At 40.2% G+C, this 26,921-nt stretch overlaps 1 protein-coding gene across 10 annotated transcripts in view; it reads right to left on the bottom strand.

The window, feature by feature from the left end:
* The window catches only part of kmt2ca (lysine (K)-specific methyltransferase 2Ca), a 469,037-nt gene that overhangs the window by 135,995 nt on the left and 306,121 nt on the right, over nucleotides 1-26,921 (bottom strand). For 9 of the 10 annotated variants that reach the window (XM_073054925.1, XM_073054927.1, XM_073054926.1 and 6 more), the window contains 5 exons: nucleotides 26,332-26,496; nucleotides 15,258-15,364; nucleotides 15,012-15,080; nucleotides 12,771-12,989; nucleotides 8,986-9,120 (listed from right to left, as the gene is read on the bottom strand). In XM_073054925.1, coding sequence (XP_072911026.1) covers nucleotides 8,986-9,120; nucleotides 12,771-12,989; nucleotides 15,012-15,080; nucleotides 15,258-15,364; nucleotides 26,332-26,496 — 695 coding nt within the window. The remainder of the gene's footprint in view (nucleotides 1-8,985; nucleotides 9,121-12,770; nucleotides 12,990-15,011; nucleotides 15,081-15,257; nucleotides 15,365-26,331; nucleotides 26,497-26,921) is intronic. The other variant, XM_073054934.1, reaches the window with a different exon arrangement.

Below are 26,921 nucleotides of genomic sequence, written 5' to 3'. Positions count from 1 at the left end.
CACTACCAGGGATAGGGTTCCTCTTGTCCTGACCAACCACCCCACCAGCCTCCGTGTCCAGCACATAATTGTCTGAAACTTCCACAACCTCCAACGAGATCCCATCACCAAGCACATCTCTCTCCCCAACCCCCCCAATCTGTTTTCTGCAGGGATCACTCCCAATGCAACTCCCTTGTCTATTTGTTCCTCCCCACTGATCTCCCTCCTGGCACTTATCCTTGCAAGCAGAACAAATGCTACGCCTGCCCCTACACCTCCTCCCTGACTACCATTCAGGGCCCCAAACAGTCTGTGAGTCTTTTGGGCTCATTTACTGTGTTCGGTGCTCCCAGTGTGGCCTCCTGTATATTGGTGAGACCCAACATAGATTGGGAGACCACTTCGCTGAGCATCTACACGCTGTCTGCCAGAATTAGCGGGATGTCCCAGTGGCCACCCATTTTAATTCCACTTCCCATTCCTATTCTGATATGACCATCCATGGCTTCCTCCATTGTCGAGATAAGGCCACGCTTAGGTTGGAGGAACAACATTTTATATTCTGTTTGGGTAGCCTCCAACCTGATGGCATGAACATTGATTTTTCAAACTTCAGATAATACCCCCAACCCTGCCCCTCCCCTCTTCCCCCTCTCACCTCATCTCACCAATCAACTTCCCAGCTCTTTACTTCATCCCTCCCTCTCCCGGTTTCACCTATCACCTAGTGGTGTTCTCTCCCCTCCCCTTGGCTTTCATTCTCCAGTGCTGCCGAAGGGTTTTGGCCCAAACCGTTGACTGTACTTTTTTTCACAGATTCTGCTGGGCCTGCTGAGATCCTGCAGCATTTTTTGTGTTGCTAGCTGTGACTGGCTTTGTGGCTGTGAACTCCCATGAACTTCAGTTTTCAGTGTTATTTGTTTACTTTTATTGTTTGCAAATTTTGTTTTTATTTTCCTGCACATTAGGTGTAGGATGGTCTTTTTGTAATGAACTCTATTGGATTTCATTGTTTTGTGACTGCCCGTAAGGAGATGAATCTCAAGGTTGTATATAGTACACATACTTGATAATAAATGTACTTTGAATTTTAGGTATGACACTACAGTTCAGAAGGCTTCTAATTTCAGTATGTTCAGCATTGAACAAGTACACTGGGCAGGAACTTAACCTAAAACCAATCTTCCACCTCTACCAGTATTGCTTGATCACCTGAGTTTCCAAACAGTTTATATTTTGCTCCAGATTCTTTTGTCACCATTGGACTGAATTCCTTTGCATCAACTGAACAGTCATAGAACACTACAGCACAGAAACAGGCCCTTTGGTCCATCTTGTCAATGCTGAACTATTATTCTGCCAAGTCTCATCAACCTCACCCAAAAGACTATAAGATAAAGGAGCAGAATTAAGCTATTTCATCCATTGAATCTGCTCTGCCATTTCATAATGGCTGATGCAATTTTTCTCTCAGCCCCAATCTCCTGCATTCTACTGTATCCCCTCATGCCCCGACCAATCAAGAATCTTATCAAACTCTGCCATAAACATACATAAAGACTTGGCCTCTATAGCTGCCTGTGGCAAAGAATTCCACAGATTCACCACTCTCCCACTAAGGAAACACTCTCTCCACATCCACTTTCATATGTCCTTTCACCATACAATAAGTTCCAATGAAGTCACCCCTCATTCATCTGAATTCCAGTGAATACATGTCCAGAGCCATCAAACGCTCTTCATGTGATAAGCCATTCAACTCTGGAATTGTTTTTGTGAACACCCTTTGACCCCTCTTTAGTTTCAGCACATTCTTCCTAATATAAGGGGCCCAAAACTGCTCACAATACTCCAAGTGAGGCCTCACCAGTGCTTTATAAAGTCTCAACATTACATCCTTGCTTTTATATTCTGGTCTTCTTGAAACGAATGCTAACATTGCATTTGTTTTCCTCACCACAGACTCCACCCACAAATTAACCTTTAGGAAATCCAGCACAAGGACTCCACGTCCCTTTTCGCTTCAGTTGTATTTTCTCCCAATTTAGAAAATAGTCAACCCTTTCATTTCTTCTATCAACGTGCATTACCATATACTTCCCGACACTGTATTCCTTCTGCCATTTCTTGGCCTATTTTCCTAATGTGTTCAATGTAGCCTCTCTACTTCCTCAAAACAGCATGCCCTTCCATCTAGCTTCATATCATCTGCAAACTTTGCAAAAAAAAAAGCCATCAATTCCTTCATCCAAAACACTGACATGTAACTTAGAAAGAATCTGTCCTACCACAGACCCCTGTGGAACATCACTTGTCATAGGCAGCCAATCAGAAAAAGCTCCCTCTATCCCCATTCTTTGTCTCTTGCCAATCAACCACTGCTTTCTTCATGCTAGCACCATGGGCTCATAGCTTGTTAAGAAGCCTCAGGTGTGGCAACTTGTCAAAGGCCTTCTGAAAATCCAAGTACTGTACTCAACATCAACCAATTCTCCTTAATCTATCCTGCTTGTTATTTCTTCAAAGAAATCCAACAAATTGGTCAGGCAAGATTTTCCCTTGAGGAAACCTCGCTGACTACAGCCTATTTTATCATGTGCCTTAAAGTACCCCAAGACCTCATCTTCAAAAATCAGCTCCAACATCTTCCCAACCACTGAAGTCAGACTAACTGGCCTATAGCTCCCTTTCTTTTGCCTCTCTCCCTTTTTCCAATTTCCAGTCTTCCAGAACCATTCAAGAATCTAGTGATTCTTGAAAGATGATTACTAATGTGTCCACCATCACTTCAGCCACTTTTTCCACAACCCTGGAGTTTACACCATCTGGTCCAGATTACTTACCTCCCTTCAGTTTCCCAGGGACCTTCTCTCTAGTAATGGTAACTTTACACACTTCGTTACCCCTGAAACTTGGAACTTCCGCCATATTGTTAGCGTCTTCCACAGTGAAAACGGACACAAAATACTTAATTCACTTCGCCCGCCATTTCATTGTTCCCCTGTTACTATCTCTCCAGCATCCTTTTCCATCAGTCTAATATCTCACCTCTCTTTTACACTTTATGTATCTGAAGTAACTTTTGGTATCCCCTTTAATATATCTGGCGAGCCATCTTTTGTATTCCATCTTTACCTTCTTAATGACTTTTTTTTTTAAACAAGAGAAAATTTGCAGATGCTGGAAATCCAAGCAATACACACAAAATACTGGAGGAACTCAGCAGCTCAGGCAGTATCTATGGAAAAGTGCACAGTTGATGTTTCAGGCTGAGATCTTTCATCAGGACTGGATATAAAAGATGAGGAGCCAGAGTAAGAAGGTGGGGACAAGGGAGGAAGAAACACAAGGCGATAGGTAAAACAAGAAGGGGTGGGGGGGAGAAGAGGTGAAATAAAGAGCTGGGAAGATGATTGGTGAAAGAGATACAGGGCTAGAGAAAGGGGAATCTGATAGGAGAGGACAGAAGGCCATAAAAGAAAGAAAAGAAAAAGAGGAGGAGCATCAGTAGGTGATGGGCAGGTAAGGAGATAAGGTGAGAGGGAAATCAGAATGGGGAATGGTAAAGATGTGGGGAAGTTCGAGAAATTGATGTTCATGCCAGCAGGTTGGAGGCCACCCAGACAGAACATAAAGTGTTGCTCTTCCAATATACAGTAGGCCATACCGGAAGCACCGGATACAGTCTCACCTGGAAGGATGGTTTGGGGGCCCTGAATGGCAGTGAAGGAGGAGGGGTAGGGGCAGGTGTAGCATTTGTTTTGCTTGCAAGGATAAGTGCCAGGTGGGAGATAAGTGGGGAGTGACAATTGGACAATGGAGTCACATTGGGAGCGATCCCTGTGGAAAGCAGAAAATGGGGGAGCACAGGGGAGGGAAATATATGCTTGGTGGTGGGATCCTGTTGGAGATGGCGGAAATTCCCCTTCATGGAATCCAGCACCAACCTGATTTTCCAAATCTACCTGCATATTGAAATCCCCCATGACTATTGTAACATTGTCCTGTGCCATGCATTTTCTAACTCCTTTGGAATTTGTAGATCACATCCTTGCTAATGTCTGGGGGACTGTATACAATTCCCTCAGCGTCTTTTTAACCTTGCAGTTCCTTAGCTCTATCCCCAATGATTCAACGCTTTCTGACCCTATGTTACCTCTTTCTAATAGTTTAATTTCTTTTTTTTTAAACCAACTGAACAACACTGCCCTCTCTGTCTTCCTACCTGTCCTTTTGATACAATGTGTATCCTTAGACATTAAGCTCCCAGCTGTAACCTTCTTTCAGCTATGATTCAATGATGCTGACAGTATCATACACGCCAATCTGTAACTGTGCTGCAAGTTCATCTACCTTATTCTGTATACTGCGCGCATTCAAATACAAGACCTTCAGTCCTGTATTCAGCCTTTCAGTTTTGCTACAACTCAACCTACTGACTGCAATTATGTCATATCATCAGCCTCTCCTCACTACACACTGACTGTTTGTAAACCAGCTACTTCAGCTCCAGTGCTATCATCTGCCTTTCCTACAATACTTGTTGCATTGAAATATACGGAGCTCAGGAAACTAGCCGCACCATGCTCAACCTTTTGATTGCTGTCTTTGCCCGACGTCTTACCATCTGCCTCCGCAACCTCTCCACTAACTGTTCTGGCACTCTGGTTCCCATCCTTCTGCAACTCTTAGGTTAAACCTATCATGCAGCATTAACAAACCTTCCCACTAGATTATTAGTCTCCCGCCATTTCAGGTACAAACCATCCTATCTGTGCAAGTTCTCCCTTCCCTAGATGACAGCCCAATGATCCAAAGATCTTCTTTGTCCACCCTACACCAACTCCTTAGCCATGTATTAAACTGTATAATTTTCCTAGTTCAGGCCTCACTAGCACGTGGCACAGGTAGCAATCCTGAGATCACAACCCTGGAGGTCCGAGATATCCCAGACCCTGGCACCTAGGAGAAAACATACCATCTAGGAATCTTGTTCTTACCACCAGAACCTCCTGTCTGTACCCCTAACTAACAAATCCCCTATCACCACAGCATGTCTCTTCTCCCCACTTCACTTTTGAGTCACAGAGCCAGGCTCAGTGGCAGAGACCCCACCCGCTGTGACTTCCTTCTCTTACGTCAACTACCATCCTCCCCAACCCAACAGTATCCAGTGATATACCTGTTGTTGAGGGGGATGACCACAGGGGTACTCCGCACTGGCTCCTTAACCATTTCCCCTTCCTGACTGTCACCCAGTCTGCTGTGTCCTGCACCCTGGGTGTAACTACCCCTCTTTATGTCCTATCTATCACCCCCTTAGCCCCCCAAATGATCCAGAGTTCATCCAGTTTACTTACTTACTTATTTATTATTATTTCATTTTGTTTTTCCTTGTATATTATGTATTGCATTGAACTGCCGCTGCTAAATTAACAATTTTTACGACACATGCCAGTGATAATAAACCTGATTCTGATTCCAGTTCCAACTCCTTAATGCAGATTGTTAGTAGCTGCAGATGGATGCACTGCTCGCAGTTGCAGTCATCAGGAAAACTGACGGTCTCCCTGCTTTCCCACGTCCTGCAAAAGCAGCATTTAACTATTCTTCCTGACATCTCTACTGTCTTAGCTGAGCAGATATAAAGAAGGGAAGGAGAAAAAATACCCTTGAGTTTGTCTTTCCTTTGCTTTCTCTGAAAGAAGCCTTTCTTTGCTGAAGCCTCGAAGAGCTAAAGCCTTAAGATCACCACTCTGACTCTGTCCACTCGTACAACTGCTGCTGCGACAACCGTGTACCTTTCTAAACTTCTGCTTTGCCTGCTTGCATTTACCGTCTATACCTCTCAAGATTTTGTCTACTTACAATTTAAAAGTCCTTTTTTCAAAAACGTGCAGAAAGGTATCAACTTATCTATTTATATTTGAAGCATCCTTCAAATATAAATAGATTAAATTTTGCTATGCTGTTAGCAATATGAACACCTGAACCACTTTAACTTTACAGCAACTATTGCTGATGCAGGATGTGAATTTACGGACCTCTACCAAGGTGGCTCTTGTTTTAAGTGTGTTACCGAGTATTTTCTCACCTAATTTTCAACACTCACTGAAGGTATTAATTGCCTTTGTTTGGCACCTTTGCACAGCAATGTAATAAGATAGCAATACATATCTCATTATTCTGAGGTCTAATGTTAATGCTCTACTGCGCTAAGCCACTTTTTGAGTAGATCCCAAGAGAAAGAAGTTAATTGAGGATTAATATCACATTAGCAAGAATATACATGTTTTGCAGCGCTTGGTAATTAAAATGTCAGTGCATATCAAAGTCTATTAGACCGGAAGCTTAGTGACACAGAAGTAACAGGGAAATAACAAAAATGATCAGAATGATTTCGTTGCTCAATAAAACTATGGGAAGAATGAAAATTCACATTTAATTTTTAACAGAAATGTAGGGGCAAAAAGAATCTACTGGAAACTCATGTTCTTCAACTCAGTGCTGATGGAAGATACAGTTGAAGTCAGAAGTTTACATACACCTCAGCCAAATACATTTAAACTTCACAATTCCTGACATTTAATCCGAGAAAACATTCCCTGACTTTGGTCAGTTAGGATCACTACTTTATTTTAAGAATGTGAATTATCAGAATAATAGTAGAGAGAATGATTTATTTCAGCTTTTATTTCTTTCATTACATTCCCAGTGGGTTAGAAGTTTACATACATTTTGTTAGAATTTGGCAGCATTGCCTTTAAATTGTTTAACATGGGTCAAACATTTTGGGTAGCCTTCCACAAGCTTCTCACAGTAAGTTGCTGGAATTCTGTTCCATTCATCCAGACAGAACTGGTGTAACTGAGTCAGGTTTGTAGGCCTCCTTGCTCGCACACGCTTTTTCAGTTCTGCCCACAAATTTTCTATCGGATTGAGGTCAGGGCTTTGTGATGGCCATTCCAATACCTTGACTTTGTTGTCCTTAAGCAATTTTGCCACAACTTTGGAGGTATGCTTGGGGTCATTGTCCATTTGGAAGACCCATTTGTGACCGAGCTTTAAATTCCAGGATGATGTCTTAAGATGTTGCTTCAATTTCTCCACATAATTTTCCTTCCTCACGATGCCATCTGTTTTGTGAAGTGCACCAGTCCCTCCTGCAGAAAAGCACCCCCACAACATGATGCTGCCACCCCCATGCTTTACGGTTGGTATGGTGTTCTTCAGCTTGCAAGTCTCACCCTTTTTCCTCCAAACATAACAATGGTCATTATGGCCAAACAGTTCAATTTTTGTTTCATCAGCCCAGAGGAATTTCACCAAAAAGTAAGATCTTTGTCCCCATGTGCACTTGCAAACTGTAGTCTGGCTTTTTTTATGGCGGTTTTGGAGCAGTGGCTTCTTCCTTGCTGAGCAGCCTTTCAGGTTATGTCGATGTTTTACTGTGGATATAGATACTTGTCTACCTGTTTCCTCTAGTATCTCCACAAGATCCTCTGCTGTTGTTCTGGGATTGATTTGCACTTTTCGCACCAAAGTATGTTCCGCTCTAGGAGACAGAATGCATCTCATTCCTGAGCAGTATGACGGCTGCGTGGTCCCATGGTGTTTATACTTGCCTACTATTTGTACAGATGAACGTGGTACCTTCAGGCGTTTGGAAATTGCTCCCAAGGATGAACCACAATTTTTTTTCCTGAGGTCTTGGCTGATTTCTTTTGATATTGTTGGTAAACTTCTGACCCATTGGATTTATGATATACTCAATTAAAAGTGAAATAATCTGTCTGTAAACAATTGTTGGAAAAATTACTCATGAGAAGCTTGTGGAAGGCTACTCAAAACATTTGACCCAAGTTAAACAATTTAAAGGCAATGCTACCAGATTCTAACAAAGTGTATGTAAACTTCTAACCCACTGGGAATGTGATGAAAGAAATAAAAGCTGAAATAAATTATTCTCTGTACTATTATTCTGACATTTCACATTCTTAAAATAAAGTAGTGATCCTAACTGACCTAAGACAGGGAATGTTTTCTAGGATTAAATGTCAGGAATTGTGAAGTTTAAATGTATTTGGCTATGGTGTATGTAATCTTCTGATTTCAACTGTAATTGAGTTAAAGTGTTAACTGTTTCATACTTCATAGATACTGATTGACCAGCTGAGTATTACCAGCATTTCTTAATATCATCAAATATCCAGCATTTACATTATTTTGTTCATGTACTATAGGATAATAAGGAAGTATTGTTGATTCCACAAATTAGTCAATGGGGGATATAATTAAATGGGGGATAGAATTAAGACAAACATCCAACACATCTCAATGTTGCCTTGGACTTTTTGAATTGAGCCACACAGCTATCCAGTATGAAAACAGACCCTTCAGTTGAATTAATCCTTGCCAATCAGTGCACTTACCAGAGCTACTCTCACCTGTCTGCATTGGACCTCTATCCCTGTAAACTTCCCTTGTCCATGAACCTGACCAAATGTGTTTTAAATTTGTAACTGCACTCACCTCTACCTCCACCCTGTCATGGAGAAACCTAGCCCTTTCCATTCATTCTTTCCTCTTTTGCCTTAAACCTCTAGTCACTAGTTTTACCACTGAAAATAAAAACAGTGGCTATCCTCCTTTTCTACACCCCTCATGATTTTGTGTATCTCTGCAAGTTCTTCCCTCAGCTTCCTACACACACGGGAAAATAAAGTCCCAGCTATCCCATTTCTTCTTATAACTCAAGCGCTCCAGCCCGCTTTTACATAGCCAACAAACTTGAGCATTGGTGATTTACTATTCCTATTTTTGACAAATGTTAAAAATGTTATACTTAGCTAAATGAAACAGTTGATGTTTCTGTTGCACTAAGATACAACTTGAAAGCGATTGAAAATATGTATAAAACATTGATATCAGATTAGATCACTCTCAACTCAGTATGTATTTAATCTAATTTACTTAGAAACCCGTTTTAAGCAGATTCTTTACCAGGTCTATATGGCTTCCTTTTCCTCTTTTTAAGGCTGTCAGACCCTTCGCCTCCCTTGCGGTCATCATCTGCTGGTTCTCGCTCTGGACTAGTAGGTGTATCAGACTTTGTATCACAGTCCATTAGATCAGATACTGTAAAATTAAGATTGAAGAGCTAAGCAAATTTAAAACAATAAACATCACATCTGCAAATGCAGCACTGAACTGGATAATGAACACGAGATTCTGCAGATGCAGAAAAGCATGAGATATGCACACAAAATGTTGGAGGAACTCAGTAGGTAAAGCAGCATGGAAAGGAATACAGTTGACATTTCAGGAAGGATCTTGGCTCAAAACATCGACTCTTTATTCCTTTCCGTAGATGCTGCTTGACACCCCCCTCCCCCCCAACAAGTTCCTCCAACATTTTGTGTGTGTTAAACTAGACTGGACATTTATCCAGCCAAAACTATGTTGAAGCAGTCTTTGTGTGTTGGGTGAAGTCTACATTACCCATGATATGAATTAGTTGTTTCATGAAACAAAAATACCTACAGTAATGTCTCTGAGAAATATGTACCTTGTGCAAGTAAACATTTCACACAGTTCTTTTCAAACTTTTTTTGCCTCTGGAGACGACACCGAAGCTGCAAGCAAATTTGAGGGGAGAATTCTCCCAATATATTCCGCATCAAAAAAACCTGTTGCTAAGAAGAGTTTATCATTTTGTTCATTAAAGAAGACTTCTTTGGTGATAATCACAAAAGAAAAATTTAAAGTGAGGATAAAATGCAGGTGATCATGGAAACAGGTGGAGGTTTATAAATCTAATGGCTTATAATGAGATTTAGAATGTTAAATGACAAAAGTTAAGAGGGAAACGTAGGTCAGTGAGGACTTGAGATCAATGGATCAGATCAGAAACACAGCTGTGTCCCCAACCCCCAGTAGACCGAGCACCATTTCAGTTGTTGACTGCCAGTCCAGGACTCTGCTGTTTCCTCCAGCACAGCCATAGACAGAGTCTTCCATTTGAAGCCCAGTTCCCTCTATTGGCAGAAAGCAGTACCAGTGCAAGCATCCTTCTGCGCACTCATTTTGGCTTTAAGGTCTTAACCTGGAGCTCACTGGGCATCAAAAATGATATCATCATTCACAAATATTGAAAAGCATGGGGACTCTCAAGATGTTTTACAATATGACTCCCCGCAACATCTCCCCCTTTAATTAGACTAAAGCTCTATTAAGAAAATAGTTAAAGTTCTTAAAAAGCTGAATTAAAAGCAAAGTAAACAATGCTATTGCTGGCCTAAGCCCATGCCAGCTCTAGAAACTGAAAAGTTCATGGACAAAGGCAGTTAAATTCCTGGATGGGCGCCAGAACCATGATGGAATATACTAATTTTGTTCCACCAAGAAAATAACCTTTGCTATTGCTGGTCATGTCTTAATTATTAATTAATTCACAATCAATACTGCTAAGACCCCTCTCACAGCTTCTCTTCAAGCATGTTAGGAGATGCTCTATGTCTCTGTGAGGGAACAGGCCAAGGCTTGGTCTACAGTCTCAGAGAATTATTAATAATGACATTTCAAAATTTAAGTATCTGATGTTCTGAGCAACTTAAATAATCTAACGCAAATTTTGGATTCAGGCAGCAGCAATCAAATATGGAGAATACTACAGCAGAGAAAAAGGCTTCTCGGTCCAGCTAATACATAGATATTCTGCCAAGTTCCATCAACCCATACCTGGACCACAGCCCTCCACACGCCCCCACCCCACTCCCATCTATGTACCTATCCAAACTTCTCTTAAATGTTGCAATCAAAAATACATCCACTATTTCTGCTGGCAATTAGTTCAACACTCCCACCACCCTCTGGTTCCCCTTAAATATTTCAGCTTTCACCTTTAACCTGGTTCTAGTCTCACCTAATCTCAGTGGGAAAAGCCTGATCACATTTACTATATCTATACCCCTCATAATTTTGTATAACTCAATCAAATCTCTCCTCATTCTCCTATGCTCCAGGGAATAGAGTCCAAACCTAATCAAACTTTCCCAGTAACATCCTTGTAAATTTTCTGTCCTCTTTCCATCTTATTCATATCTTTCCTGTAAGTAGGTGATCAAAACTGTACACAATACTCCAAATTTGGCCTCACCAAAGTCTTTTCTGCTCTGGTTTAAATTCCATCTGCCATTTTTAATCCCATTTTTCAAGTTGGTCCAGATCCCGCTGCAAGCACTGATGGGCTTTCCACATCCCACTACAAGCTTTATAAATAAGACTGGAACAAACCCAGTTTTCTCTGGTAGACATCAAAAGAACATCACGAATGGATATCTTTTAAAATTGATATGAATTTAACTGTAGACCAGAAAGCAAAATGGGCAAAATAATTCTGTTTACAGATAGAATGAAGCTGATCTCCATCCAATTTACATGGCTAATAGGATCTGGTCCTTATACCGCTACAACTATTTCCCAAGGAAATGTATAGCTAACGCACCAGTGCAAATAAATTTTCATGTTTCATGAAAATAAATATTTCAAATTATTAGGCAAGCCAGGACAAATATATATCCATTTACAATTGAACTAAGAGCTGAAATATCCAAACATAGCTACTTTTTCAGATAATTCTTATTCGCTATACAATGTAACAAGACATAAACATCATACTTTCACGCAAATGCATTTATTCATTAAATGGATTGGGTGCAGGGCACTTTCCAATATATTTGTTCTGATCTAATACAAAGTACTTCAAAGGAAAATGAACTGAAGGGATAGAAAAATGATTTGGCAACAATGGGATTGTTAAAGGAGATGCAGGAAGAAAATGGAAGAGAGAAATAGCAGAGACAATGATAGCTATTTTTATAGGCATCTCAGGAGACTGAGCAACAGAATTCTCCAATATAATCTTGCATTTGAAAATAACGTAATGAATAATCAGGTACTCTTATCATGACTGCTGAAGTAACATGCTAAAAACATTCTGGAGGTAACTGCTAAACAGAAACTTAAATTGACTTGCCACATGACTACAAGTCCAGGTCAGAGACTGGATATCCTGCCCTGACTGACTCACTTATGACACCCAAAGCTTTTCCACCATCTACAAAGCACAAATGATGAGTATGTCAGCTTTAAGCTCTCAAGAAGCTCAACACCATCCAGGCCAAAGCATCTCAGTTGATTGGTATTAGAGCAACCAGCTTACCTATTTATTCACCCTATTACTTGTCCCCAGTAGTTGCAGTGGGCTATTTATAAAAGCAATTCCAGTTACTTGCTCAGACTATTCTCATAGCACATCCAAAACCAATGGCTGAGGTGTCCGAGAAAGACCAGGGAAGAATGCACATGGGAACAGTATCATCTGCAGAGGCCTGTCTAAATTGCAAACCAAGCTGATCTAGAAGTACGTATATAACTGGCTCATCGTCACAGGGTGTAAATGTTGTAACATCCTACCAAATGGTACTATGGTGTACAGTAGCAACTTGCCACCATCGTCAAGGATAATGAGAAATGGACAATTAAAAACGCTTGCCTTTCCAGTAATGTCTAGACCCTTAACAAAAGTGACAAAAAAAACTATGTTGTGTTGGTTGGTATTGGCATTTATCAACAACAGTTATTTGAAATGCAGAGGGACTAGGGAGGTATTTCCTCCAGTTAATAATCTAATTTGGGCCAATGTAAGTGAAGTTTAAACATAACAGCATGAAATAGTTTACTTCATTGTAGTAAATTAATGAAAGGGATCAGCCAGAATATTGTACCTCTGCTATCATCCATATCTCCATCTATGTCTCTGGACTGTTCAGACTGCGGATCAGGAGGAGTTTGCAAAACAGCCACACTGTTCTGATTTATGATCTTTAGCTTCAACTTTGGCTTAGGTCGCTTCCGACGTGGTGGAGCAACACTGAGGCTTTGGAGCTGTGACATACCCGACTCAGTTAGGCAGACACCATCTTGTGTATACGTCCGCATTGGCTCTGTTTTCCAAGAAAAGCAAAGTTATACTGAGTGAGGATTTGCTTATCCCTGAGAGACAGGAAAGTCGTACTAAATCAGCTCTAATTTTGGAAGCATCCAAAACCTGTTCACTATTTTTGACAATGGTTGAAAATTTTCATCCACACATCTTTGATGGTGATTAAAAAAAAACTCAGTTCTGTTCAATAATCAAATTTCTACTTTCTGGTTATGATAATACCAGCAAACTGAGAAACTAGATCATAAGATTAATTCTCCCTTCAAAGCTCATTTCTTCACAGTGTCCTGACTTTCCCATCTTGCCATTAATTATGGTGGAAAATTCCTTTTCATTTCATCCATACTTGCAATTCTAAAAATATATTGAATTACTCCTCCCCTTCCATCTTCTAAAAGAACTTTATACTTCCTTAACCTTTGCTCAACATACACCTCTTATATTTTAGATCGTTTATTTTGCACTTTTAATTTTAATTGTACATTTTTTCTGACCAACAACCCAAAACTGAATACAGTACTGGAACATTCAACACTTTTGCTGCAAACCTACTCTGTACTAGTTTACTAATGCTTTGCAGAATGCAATTACTGTCGTGGTTTAAATTATTTCACCTCACATTCCAGACACTGATTACAATGGCTATTATTTTCTATTCTCACAATCCCTACCTGTATTTATTCACACTTCACAACAATGTACAATTTAAAATTAAATGCAACTACATTTAGCCTATTTCAGCATCTTTTGACTCTAACACAGTAAACTACAGATAGAATCAAAGTCATGAAAATAGTATAGAAGTGAAGAAACCAAGTTCTTGCCCTTTTGGATATTCACCATTACCAGCTGTAATCTAGAATTAATATCAAAAACAGGATTAGGAGCACTTTCAAACACCTTATTTCTGCCTTTCTGAAGATGATTTCTATTACCAACCTATCAAAACACTAATTTTACATTCAACTCAATTATAGTCACCATTGTCGATATTATAAACTCACTCGCTTTATTCAACACTGTAAAAATTCTACTGTACCTTATTATGATACAGAAGAACATTTTATCCAGTTCCTAAACAGGCATTTCATCAGTTCCATTATCTTGCACTATCAGGTCTGATCCTTTCTAAATGGTTAATTTATCTGCTTTACACCCCCAAATCAGGCAACATACATCTGCATATTTTCATAAAGACTACTAAGTAATGCCTGGTGGAGGGGTGGCGAACCCATTGCATCAAGATGGCACACAAAGATTTTGAGGGCAAGGGATAGGTAATGCTTCTCCTGGATTCTTTAAATCTCACCCATAATACAAAAGATACATGATGATTAGCTTTATTGCCAAATGAAGCAACAAATGACTTTTTACAATCCAAGAGCAGTGAGATGTTTTTACAGGAAACTTCTCACGCTAGCATGGCACCAGCTGGATAGCTGCAAGAACACTATACTAAATGATACATTTTGAAATCCTTGCAAATCCTGATGTGCACATCAGTATTTGGATAGTAAACGATTATAATAACAACATTATTTAGTAATGATGTATTTTCAATGTCTTTTATAAGATTAGTATTAATAATTTTGAACAGGTTTTCTAAAACACTTCATTTATTCCAGTCTGTCCCTTATACTTCTATTATTAATAATACAATAATTACATAAAAATAAGAAACAAGACTCATCCGTTTTTCTTAAAACATGCATAAATTGTTACTACTACTTTAATCAAAGATAATCTCTGCTCAAGAAATTACCATGGCATGCAAGAGAATTTGTTTTATAAGAATATCACCAACTTGGGTACACGGTCTCAGAAAGGTTCGCCACCCCTGCCCTATTGTAAATACTATCTATCAGGATGTCAGCTAAAGCTTTATCTGAAGTGATTTGTGAAACATCTATAAGCTCTCATTATTGTTCACAAATGAGTAGGGACAATTTAACTGAAGCAGTTTCACCAAGGGTAGTTCTGGAACCTTCATCATAGCAGGATAGAAAGTTGGGATCAAATTTACCTGGTTCCTTCGTCTTCACAATAACTTGAGGTGTTACCAAAGACATATCAGTCCCTTCTGAGGTAGTCACTGGAGCAGAAGAAATAAAAACATTAGAGACTTTGAAGCTTCTAAGATTAATTACTGTTAGTCACTTGGAATTATCTATCAAAAAAAGGAATGCTTTTACTTATGAAGGGATAACTGCTTTAGCCAAATACTTTATAAGTAAGATCTTTGAGCAAGAGGGTTTGTTTCAGTTCTAACCTGGAGTTGTCGCATATTGCCTACATGTAAAACAGTCATAGCCGTTATCTGCTGCAGTCTCAACTTCATCTTCTGTGTTCAAATTCTGGCAAATTGCATGAATCCACCTAAGAACATAAAGATGAGTGCAAATATTATTTAATTAACAATTATGCTGCAACACACATCAGCCATTCAACTGCTGTGGTCGAGTGAAGAAATAGTTAGTGTTAATACTGTTTCAGGCACCCTAGTTTGAACCTGATCTCCAATGGTGTCTTTGTGGAATTTGCATGATCTTCAATGACAATGTAGCTCCACCATGAGCTCCTGCTTCCTCTCACATCCCAGACATGCTAGCAGGTTAAATGGCCACTGAAATTACACCTTAGCGTAGGCAGGTGGCAAAAGAACCCAGGGAGATCATGGACATCTTGGTGGTGGTGGTGGCGGTGAATTGATGAGAATACAGTGAAAATATTAGATGGAATTAATGTAGCGCTAGTGTAAATGGTTGGTTAATAGTCAATAACCCTGGACCGAAAGACCAGTTTTGGTGATGGATATCCTTATCATATGAGACAGAATAAGTGATGAAAGAGGAAAGGCTATATGTTTCCTTCTGTGTCATAATGTAAGTCATGTAGCTTAAGACCAAAAAGGTTGCGTGGAACAGAACAAACAGGAACCTTTACAAGAAAAAAGTACAGTTCATGGCATTGGTTACATTATCAGTGTTTCTCTTTGCCTCACTCCTATGTACAATTCAATCCTGGTTGGAATAAATGTCCATTGACATTTTTCTCATCAGATCACCTTGCCAACATTGCTGGTATAAGAAACTGGGCTCCTTTTGGGGCAAGATCTAGCGGCTGGTGTGGGAAATGGGGTTGCATGAATGAATTGACAAAAGTTGGATGAAGGGACAATGATGAAAACACGTCGGGAAAAGAAGAAAATAGTGGCAATTAGGAGAAGAGAAAGGAAGAGTACAGTATAATTTTATTAAAACTTAATAAATCATGGGATGCAAATGTCACTGGCACCTCCAATTGTCCCTGAGTTAAAGGCAAAATCTCAGAACAGAAGGACTTTAGATCAGAGATAAGGAGAAATTTCTTTAGCCAGAGGATGGTGAATTTATGGAATTCATTACCATGCTATGGAGTCAAGTCACTGGGTTTATTTAAAGCAGGAGTTGATAGGTTCTTGATTAGTAAGGGATGCAAGGTTACTGGGAGAATGGGGCTGCAAGGGAAAATAAAATCATCCATGATTGATGGTGGAGTAGAGCCAATGAACTGAATAACTTAAATTCTGCTCCTATGTTATATGGTCTTGTGATCTTATGGACTTCTCATTTCTTAATGAGCCACATCAATGAATCCTGAGGCTGATAAGGTCTGTTCACGCAAGAACAACAGATTTCCTTTCATGAAGGATATCTGTGAACCAGATGATTTTATTACCATCTGAAAATTTAGTATTTATTATTGCTGACACTTTTTCTTCAAATTCCATAATTATTTGAAGTTAATGCCCAGATTCAATGGTTGGATTAGAATTGATGTCTACAGACCAATAGCCCAGCTTAACTTAGCCACTATGCTACCGTGTCTAAGATTTATAATAACAAAGTCCATCCTTAATGGGAAAGGATGAAGTGTGGACACTCACTGAACCAAGGTCTGACCTTGGAAGATGGGCAGAGAAAGTAGCTGCCTGAACATACAACTACCATTCAACCTGTCTGCTCAGAAACATGCCTGTTCTCTTACATTTTACCATTCAATTAAACTGGGTCACAATTACAAGCACGGGTTGAGGATGAACTACAAGCTGGGACATATCATGATAGAATTACAGGGGGCTGCCATTTAGGCAATAAAGTCTATTGTAGCTATCAGTCCCTTTTCTCAGGTCTTTCCTTGCAGCCCTGCAAATTCTCACTCTTTGCCAACTTACCCTCTTTTAAAGGCACCGATTATGTTCCCACCACCCTTAAAAGTACTAAATTCCAGATCATGTTTCTCCCCCTCGTTTTCCCCTTGTTCCTTTGTCCATAATTTTAAATGTCTCCTTCATCTTTGAATCTGTGTAATGGGAATAGCTTTCATAAACTTATCTTCTCTAAACATGAACTTCCACACCTCCATCGAATTTTCCGCTGCTCTAAGGAGAACCACCTAGTTTCACCATTCTCTCATTTTGTCAATTCAGCCAATCTGATGATAGTTTATTACTGTACATCAACATATTCTAACATGTAGTCATATGATTAAAAATAAATAGTGGTGGGATTTGAAATTTCATTGTCTGCACCAGCATCATATTAACAAGTTTTAATAAATTTATCAATGAAACAGTCTTCTATCAACTCAGGCAATTCTTTGCCTATGATGATTTCACTAAGATTAAACTGGTCTATAGATACCAAGTATATCCCTACCCATATGACCATAAGGCATGGCAACAGAATTAAACCATTTGTCCCACTGACTCTGTTTTGCCATTCCATCAGAGCTGATTTATTATCCGTTTCAACCGCATTCACCTGCCTTTCCCCCATAACATTTGATGGCCTTTAACCTCCACTGACCTGGCCTCCACAACAGCTTGTGGAAATGAATTCCACAGATTCACCACCCTCTGACTAAAGAAATTCCTCCCACTTATTCCCCACCACCTGTTACTTAGCCATTTTTGTCCTGTAGTCCCTCCCCTGTATTTAGGCAGGTCTGGAAGATTGACAGGCCTTTTCCAATCTCCACCCCACTTACCCTGGCAATGTAAGATCATCAAGATTTGCTGACTTACGATAGTCACCATTTCTACTACCTTCTCATCAGGTGCAAGATATTTTCTTCTATATTAGCATTTTAAGCATCATCTTAAGGTCCATAGTAAATAAAATTTAACCAAAATCCCAGTATGTTCACATCAGCTGTTACCAAAACCACATACATCTGGTGCAGCTACAGTTAGTGGAATTTAAACAGTTAACTTGTCAGTTGTCTGCCTCTTGTTCCCTCCTCAGGACATCAATTAATCCAATGCGCAATAGTGTACCAGCTGTAATCTAAAACAGTCAGCCTTATAGAATAAGAAAAAATTTACAGTTGTGAATCTTTCAATTAAACTGGTGACCTCAATTTAGAAATAATGGACACCTGCTTCCATTGCAGTGAATTGGAAAGACAAACAAAACCAGAGGATGAACCTGCAGGTTAAACAGCCTATTATTTTAAATCCAATGTAATTTATTATCAAGCATTTACCCACACTCCTATTTCAATGTCTCTCTGGTTTAAATAAAGACAATACTGTAAATACTCAATAGTTCTGTGGAGACAGAAACAGAGCTACATCTCAGGTTCAAGACTTTTCATCAGAATTGGGAAATATTGGAAAACAAATATATTTTAGTTGCAGAAGATGGGAATAAAATGGAGACCAAGAGACTTTGATGCAAGTGTTGTCTTTTTGAATAGGTTAGTGGAGGTTTGATGATTGTAGATGACCTGTAGGAAATACAGAGCAAAGGAGAAAGAAAATACAATGGTGGATCAAAGACAGAGAGCACCGTAGGTGCTAAAAACCTCAAATAATACACTTTATTAAACTACCCAGCAAGTCAGGTAGTTATTCTGGGCAGAGAAAAACCAAGTTAAGGTTGATAATCTTTCTTATCCAAGATGAACACCCCAAATGCATTTGGCTTCTGCAATGCAAAAGAGACCATGCCATGAGCATTGCAGGTAGTACTCCATACAGAAGTGAATGGTTGCTTTGGTGCAAGAAGTGCTAAGGTCCAAGGGGGAAATGGGAAAAGCATAGGTGTTACACCTGTAACTGAAGCTGCTGTAAAGAGTAAACAAAGGAAATGCAGAGCTTGACGGGGAGAGGGGGAAGGAAATGATGATGCTGTCATCTACTTGATGAACAAAGCCTACTCCCAATTGGATAAGCAGGGCAGCACTGTGAGGACCATGTTTTTTGATTTCTCAAGTGGCTTCAATATCATACAGCCCTCACCGCTGGGGGAAAAGCTCTGTTCAATGCAGGTCAGCACTTCCATTGTTATCCTGGATAATGTGGCTATAAGCAGCACCAGGGCCCCACAGAGGACTGTATTGGTTCCCTTCCTGTTTACCCTGTATACCCAAGATTCTAAATACAACACTGAGTCATGTCATCTACAGATGTACTCTGATGACTCAGCAATAGTTGGGTGTATACAGGGAGGACCGGAGGATATAGGGCTTTGTCAATTGGTGCAAGATAAATCATCTGTAACTCAACATCAGTAAGGCATAGGAGATGGTGACAGACTTTGGGAAGACAAAGCTTGCACTGCTCCCTGTTACTATTGATGGTGAGGACGTGGATGTGGTTAAGATCTACAAGTACCTGGGGGTGTATCTGGATGGCAGACTGGAGTGGAACGTCAACACAGAGGCTGTGTACAAGAAGGACCAGAGCCACCATTATTTCCTGAGGATACTGAGGTCCTTTGTAGTATGCAGACCTCTCCTTCACATGTTCTACCAGTCTGCTGTTGCCTATATAATCTATGTGGTGGTACAATCATCATGGGTGATACCAACAGGCTCAATAAACTGATCGAAAGGCTAGCTCTGTTATAGGAGTCAAACTGGACACACTGCAGGTTGTGGTACAACAAAGGACGCTACGGAAAATCCTGGCAATTCTGGACAATGTTTCTCACCCTCTGCATGCCACCTTGGCTGAACAGAGGAGCACTTTTAGTAATAGAGTAAGACAACTGCACTACTCCAAGGAGTGCTAAATGAGGCCATTCGGTTCTATAATGAGTCAACCTATACCTGGGGAAGAAGTGATGACACCCTCCTGTTAGACTGTCGAGGTAACTTCTTTCTTTCTTCCCTTTGAATATTTGTATATCTGTGCACTTGTAATACTGCTGTGGCAGCGTAATTTCCTTTGGGATCAATAAAGTATCTATTAAATGAAAAGGTTGATAGGGCAGAAGAAGCCTTGATCATGGTCTGGATGAGAGGAAAGTGTGGCTACAACAGAAATGCAGGAAACAGAAGAGATACAGTTAAGAGCCCAATTAACCAAGGCAAATTTCCCTGGCAGAGAGGGAAGTATCATCAAATGAGATCTGAAGGGAATAGAAGGGTGGAATATCATTTTTATACAAAACAGCTGTACTGAAGACATTTATGAAGGTCTATATGGTTGTAATAGTACTGATTGATAAACTATACCAATTCTCTCTACCCACCCATATGAAAGCTAAGAAATCAAAGGGAAGAAAGTCTGAGATAGACCAGGGTGAGAGTTGATAATTAAGGTAATGAAAACTGTGTTCTCAGAGAGACAGTAATCAGCGCCAATAACGTCATCAATGTACCAGAGGTTTGGTTCCTAAGGTTATTTCACAGAGACAGTCATGCTTCGGTCCAAATGGGCTTCCATAACTACAGCTCTGATTTGAAGAACGTAAGCAGGGTTACAGAAGCGGTTCAATGTGAGAAACGTTTCAGCACACTATGAAGTATGATGATGGAGGGGCTAATTGGGCATCTTTTCAAGGAAAATTTGAAGAATTCCTATACTGGATTGAGGAGTCAGGAGACCGAATGTGAATGTGATTGAAAATGAGCTGACTAGGGCTCGTGAAACAGTCGAAGTCATGGAATATATCAAATGTGTCCATCTGTTGGATCCTTCTGCTACGTACTCTCTGGGACACTTTCTAGTCCTTTCAGCAAACAAAATTACAGTCCAGACTGAACAGTAGGTTACTTAGAAAAACAAAGCAGCGTAGAAAACCTACAGCACAATACAGGCCCTTCGGCCCACAAAGCTGTGCCGAACATGTCCTTACATTAGAAATTACCTAGGGTTACCTATAGCCCTCTATTTTTCTAAGCTCCATGCACCTATCCAACAGTCTCTTAAAAGATTCCATCATATTCACCTCCACCACCATCACAGGCAGCCCATTCCACGCACTCACCACTCTGCGTAAAAAACTTACCCGACATCTCCTTTGTTCCTACTTCCAAGCACCTTAAAACTATGCCCTCTAATGTTAGCAATTTCAGCCCTTGGAAAAAGCCTCTGACTGCCCACACAATCAATGCCTCTGATCATGTTATACACCTCTATCAGGTAACCTCTCATCCTCTGTCGCTCCAAGGAGAAAAGGCCAAGCTCACTCAACCTATTCTCATACGCCATGCTTCCCAATCCAGGCAACATCCTTGTAGATCTCTTCTGCACCCTTTCTATAGTTTCCACATCCTTCCTGTAATGAGGTGACCAGAACTGAGCACAGTACTCCAAGTGGGGTCTGACCAAAGTCCTATGTAGCTGTAACATTGCCTCTTGGCCCTTAAACTCAATACCATGGTTGATGACAGCCAATGCACTGTATGCCTTCTTAACCACAGAGTCAACCTGCGCAGCAGCTTTGAGTGTCCTATGGACTTAGACCCCAAGATCCTTCTGATCATCCACACTGCCAAGTGTCTTACCATTAATAATATATTCTGCCATCATATTTGACCTACCAAAATGAACCACCTCACACTTATCTGGGTTGAACTCCATCTGCCACTTCTCAGCCCAGTTCTGCATCCTATCAACACCCTGCTATAACCTCTGACAACTCTCCACACTATCCACAACACCCCCAGTCTTGGTGTCATCAGCAAGTTTACTAACCCATCCCTCCACTTCCTCAAATCACAAAGAGAAGGGGCCTCAGAACAGATCCCTGAGGCTCACCACTGGTCATCAACCTCCATGCAAAATATGACCTGTCTACAACCACTCTTTGGCTTCTGTGAGCACACCAATTCTGGATCCACAAAGCAATGTCCCCTTGGATCCCATGCCTTCTTACTTTCTCAATAAGCTTTGCATGGGGTACATTATCAAATGCCTTGCTGAAATCCATATACACTACATCTACTGCTCTTCCTTCATCAATGTGTTTAAGTCATATCCTTAAAAAATTTAATCAGGCTCGTAAGGCACAACCTGCCTTTCACAAAGCCATGCCGACTATTCCTAATCATATTATACCTCTCCAAATGTTCATAGATCCTGCCTCTCAGGATCTTCTCCATCAACTGACCAACCACTATAGTAAGATCTATAATTGGTCTATAATTGCCTAGGCTATCTCAACCCCCTTTCTTGAATAAGGGAACAACATCTGAAACCCTCCAATCCTCCAGAACCTCTCCTGTCCCCATTGATGATGCAAAGATCATTGCCAGAGGCTCAGCAATCTCCTCCCTAAACTCCCACAGTAGCCTGGGGTACATCTCGTCTGGTCCTAGTGATTTATCCAACTTGATGCCTACCAAAAGCTCCAGCACATCCTCTTTCTCATTGATACAGGTTTCTACCAACCAATATAGATAATGTATAACGTAAGTTCCATTTAAACTTCAGTTTCACCCAAATGTACTCAGAGTATTGATATTATTATAGAAATTGACTGTAAGCCGAATAAAATTGACTGTAAACCATATAAGCAGCAAGACGCTTGATGAGAAACAAGTTATTTTCTGATGTTTAGTAAGACACTTGTATCTCTTTTAAGTGTTGCTAAATACTGAACACAGGATTTAGCCAGCAAACATGAGGAAATATGCAGATGCTGGAAATTCAAACAACACACACAAAATGCTGGTGGAACACAGCAGGCCAGGCAGCATCTATAGGAAGGATTTAGCTCTTGGGAGTCCCATTTACCATTCAATACGGTCCTGGCTAATCTGAATGTAACTGCACTTCCATCCAGGCCTAGAAACCTTTTATTCAAGTGTTGCCAGGAATCTACCAACCATTAAAATAGTTCAAAGATCTTCATTACATTCTTGGACAATTAATATTTAAAAAATTGAAAACATGTTTTGCATTTTCCATAAGAAAATGTATTCACTCTATATCCATTGTGTCAAGATTCCTCAGGATCTCTTATTTCAATATAGTTTTCTCTCAATATTTCAAACTCTTGACTAACCTGCCCAATATTTCTTATGCCAACTCGCCTAATTCCACCTACATCCCTCTGTACTTTGATCACCTGCCATCTGTCCCTATTCAAATAATATAATCTGCCTAAAGTGCATGACTTTATACTACACTGTCCCATGATAAAATCCATCTCCATGGTTTCATCAACACAATCAACCTACACTTAGTGGCCACTTCAGTAGGTACTTCAGCTCATTAAAGCAAATATCTAATCAGCTAATTACATGGCAGCAATTCGATGAGTGAAAGCATGCAGACATGGTCAAGAGGTTCAGTTCTTGTTCAGACTCAACAGCAGAATGGGAAAGAAATGTGATTTAAGTGACTTTTACTGTGGAATGATTGGTGCCAGACAGGGTAGTTTAAGTATTTCAGAAACTGCTGATCTGTTGGGATTTTCATGCACAGCAGCCTAAAATTTACAGAGAATGATGCAATAAACAAACAACATCTAGTGAGCGACAGCTCTGTGGGCGAAAATGCCTTGCTCAAAATTCAAAGTAAATTAGTATGTCATCATATACAACCTTTTCATTTACTTGCAGGCATACTCAATAAATCCCATAATAGAATTAATGAAAGACTGCACCAACTTAGGCGTTCATTGAGGATGCAAATGACAACAAACTGCAAACACAAAAAGAAAGAAATCATAATAATAAATAAGCAATAAATATTGAGAACATGAGACGAAGAGCCCTTGAAAGTGAGTCCATGGGTTGTGGGAACATTTCAGTGATGGGGCAACTGAAGTTGAGTGAAGTTATCCCCTCTGCTTCTAGAGCCTGATGGTTAAGGGGTAATAACTTCTCCTGACCATGATGGTGAGAGTCCTGAGGCTCCTGTACCTTATTCCTGATGGCAACAGTGAGAAAAGAGCATGTCCTAGGTGGTGGGGATCTCTGATAATTGATACCACTGTCTTGCAACACTCTTTCATGTAGATGTGTCCAGTGGCTGGGAGGGCTTTACCCATGAAGGACTAGGTTGTATCCACTACTTTATGTGGGATTCTCTGCTCAAGGTCTTGCTGTTTCTATACTAGGCTGTGATGTCGTCAGCAAACTTGAATACGGCATTGGAGCTGTGCTTAGCCACACAGTCATAAATGTAAAGCAAGTAGAACAGGGGGCTAAACACACTGCCTTGTGGTACAAATGTGGTGATGGAGATTGTGAAGACTTTGTTGACAATTTGAATTGACTGCAGTCTGCAAGTGAGGAAATCGTGGATCCAATTGCAAAAGAAGGAATTGAGGCCAAGAGCTTGAAACGTATTGATTAGCTTTGAGGGGATGATGGTACTAAACACTGAGCTGTAGTCAATAAAGAGCATCCTGATGTATGCTACTTTGAAAGGTCAGAGAAGAATGACCATACTGGCTCAAGCTGACAAGAAGGTGACAGTAACTCAAATAACCATGTGTTACAATACAGATGTACAGAAGAGCATCTCTGAATCTTGAGATAATGGGCTGCAGCAGCAGTAGACCACAAACAGGCACTCAGTAGCCACTTTATTAAGTAGAGGAGGTATGTAATATAGTGGCCACTGAGTGTACAATCCTGTTGTGTCCAAACATCTTCATCACATGCCCTAGCAGCTATTTCAGAGTCAATTGGAATTACAGAAAACCTTTCGCATGCTTTTTGGCTAATCAATCCTTAGAGCAAGTTTACCAATCTCATTCTCCAGTTATTTCTCTATTATCTATTCTTCCTCATGCTCCTTAGCACACCACACTTCTCCCCAATTTTATCAATCACATACATCAGAGGCAACCTACAGTCATCAATTAAACCAACAACAAGCATACCTTTGAGATGCAGATGTTAATCAGAACATACTGGGAGTGGGGGCACAAACTCACATGTTGAACGTGCAAACTCCACAATGACAGCACTAGAGGCTGCCAGAGTTGTGACATTACTGAACTTCCTACAGTGGCACTGTGCCATCCACTGCACTATTTACATGACTCCATACATGATCGCAATGGTGCCCTATTACTGAAGCATAAACAATAATTTTCTTGCAATACCCAGAAATATTCCAGTAGCTTTTCTAACTACTTGAGGTACCTACAAACCATGCATCAAGACAAGCAGCTCTCTGTTTCCTCTCACCATTTAAAGGATAGACATTTTTTTAATTTTTGCTGCCAGAAGGAATTTCATATTTCCCCAAAGTCTATCACATTGGCCAGATTTGCCTATTTACTTAATCTACTGATTTCCTATTGTAAGGAGTTTTGTAAATCATTTATTTATATAAATTCATTGATGTAAGTTGTTTCAAATTTGAGGCCAGTGCCAGTCATGTTTCCACCCAGAAAGATACACGCTCTTTCCTGTTAGTTAACTCATCTTCTGTCCAAACCAAAATGTTACCTCCTACATAAGCTTTTATTTTCCACAACAACCTTTGACATGGCACTTCATCAGATGCCTTCTTAAAAGTATTTATCCCTTGATCCACAGTATAGTTTATGTACATAGTACACATGAACTCCAAAATATTGCTAAAACATGATTTCCTTTTCACAAAATCATCCTGGTTTTGCTTGATTATACTGATTTTTTTTTCCTATCTGTTCTGCTACTACAATATCTTTAATAATAGCTTCTCACATTTTTTCTGTTACTGGTATTAAACTAACCGGCCTGTAGTTCCTTTTTTGTTTTCTGTGCTTTTCGTGCTTTCTTTTTCCATCCATGTAGAACAAATTGACCATATGCAATTCTAGAATCCCTTATTTCTTATTTCCATCTGCAGATTGTCTTTTGTTTTAAAATTCCCCTACCCAAAAAAATACTGATTTGAATCCTTCCCGTTATATCAGGCCACGTCTGGTACATTGAGACATACTTTCTGCTTAGCTCAAGTGACACTAAATGACAAAAGCAATGTGCATTTCTACACTTGCTTTTAAATTCATTCATATTAAATGTATATATTTATCACCTTTATAATTACAGCTATAATTCATGGGTCTCAAATTTTACCGAGTACAGTTGACGTTCAGCAAGAATAAATTGAATGCACCAACCTGTCACACTGTCGACACTGTATAATTAGTTCCTCCTCCTTGTAGTTCTTATTGCAGACTGGACAGACAGTCAGGCTGGCACAAGGAGCACACTGTGTATAATTATTCTGCCACTCACACTTGAAACCAGGCGAGGTTGCCCCACATTGTACGCAAGTAACACACCTTTGAAATAAAAAAGAACACTGCATCAGAAGAACATGGCTTGCCCTCAGTGGTCACGTCTGAAAGCATTGCTAAAATGCTCCAAAGTTCAGGTGTGAACAATGAATGAAATTACATCAAAGGGGGTACATCTTGCAATCACTGCAACAAACTAATGTATTTGCAACGCTCGTTCAGCTCTGCCGTAGACTGTCCCAAGCACGGCTGTGAAATGATGAGGTTTGGGCATGGGGCTAGCAACCCCATTCAGCAAAAGAAAAGTGCTACCGAAACTCCAGAAGTTCCAAAGACCTCATCCCTGGGAGAGGAAGGATACACCAAGAGGATGGGCGAGACTTAGAGACAATGTGAAAGACTGGCCCAGGACAGAGGACTCTGCTGGCCTATGCTCCTGTATGGATGATGGGTTTAAGTAAGTAATGTTT

This window comes from Hemitrygon akajei, chromosome 8, assembly GCF_048418815.1.
Source record: "Hemitrygon akajei chromosome 8, sHemAka1.3, whole genome shotgun sequence".
Lineage (NCBI taxonomy): Eukaryota > Metazoa > Chordata > Chondrichthyes > Myliobatiformes > Dasyatidae > Hemitrygon > Hemitrygon akajei.
Note: the sequence above shows the minus strand (reverse complement) of the source record. Positions and strands in the feature narration are given on the sequence as shown.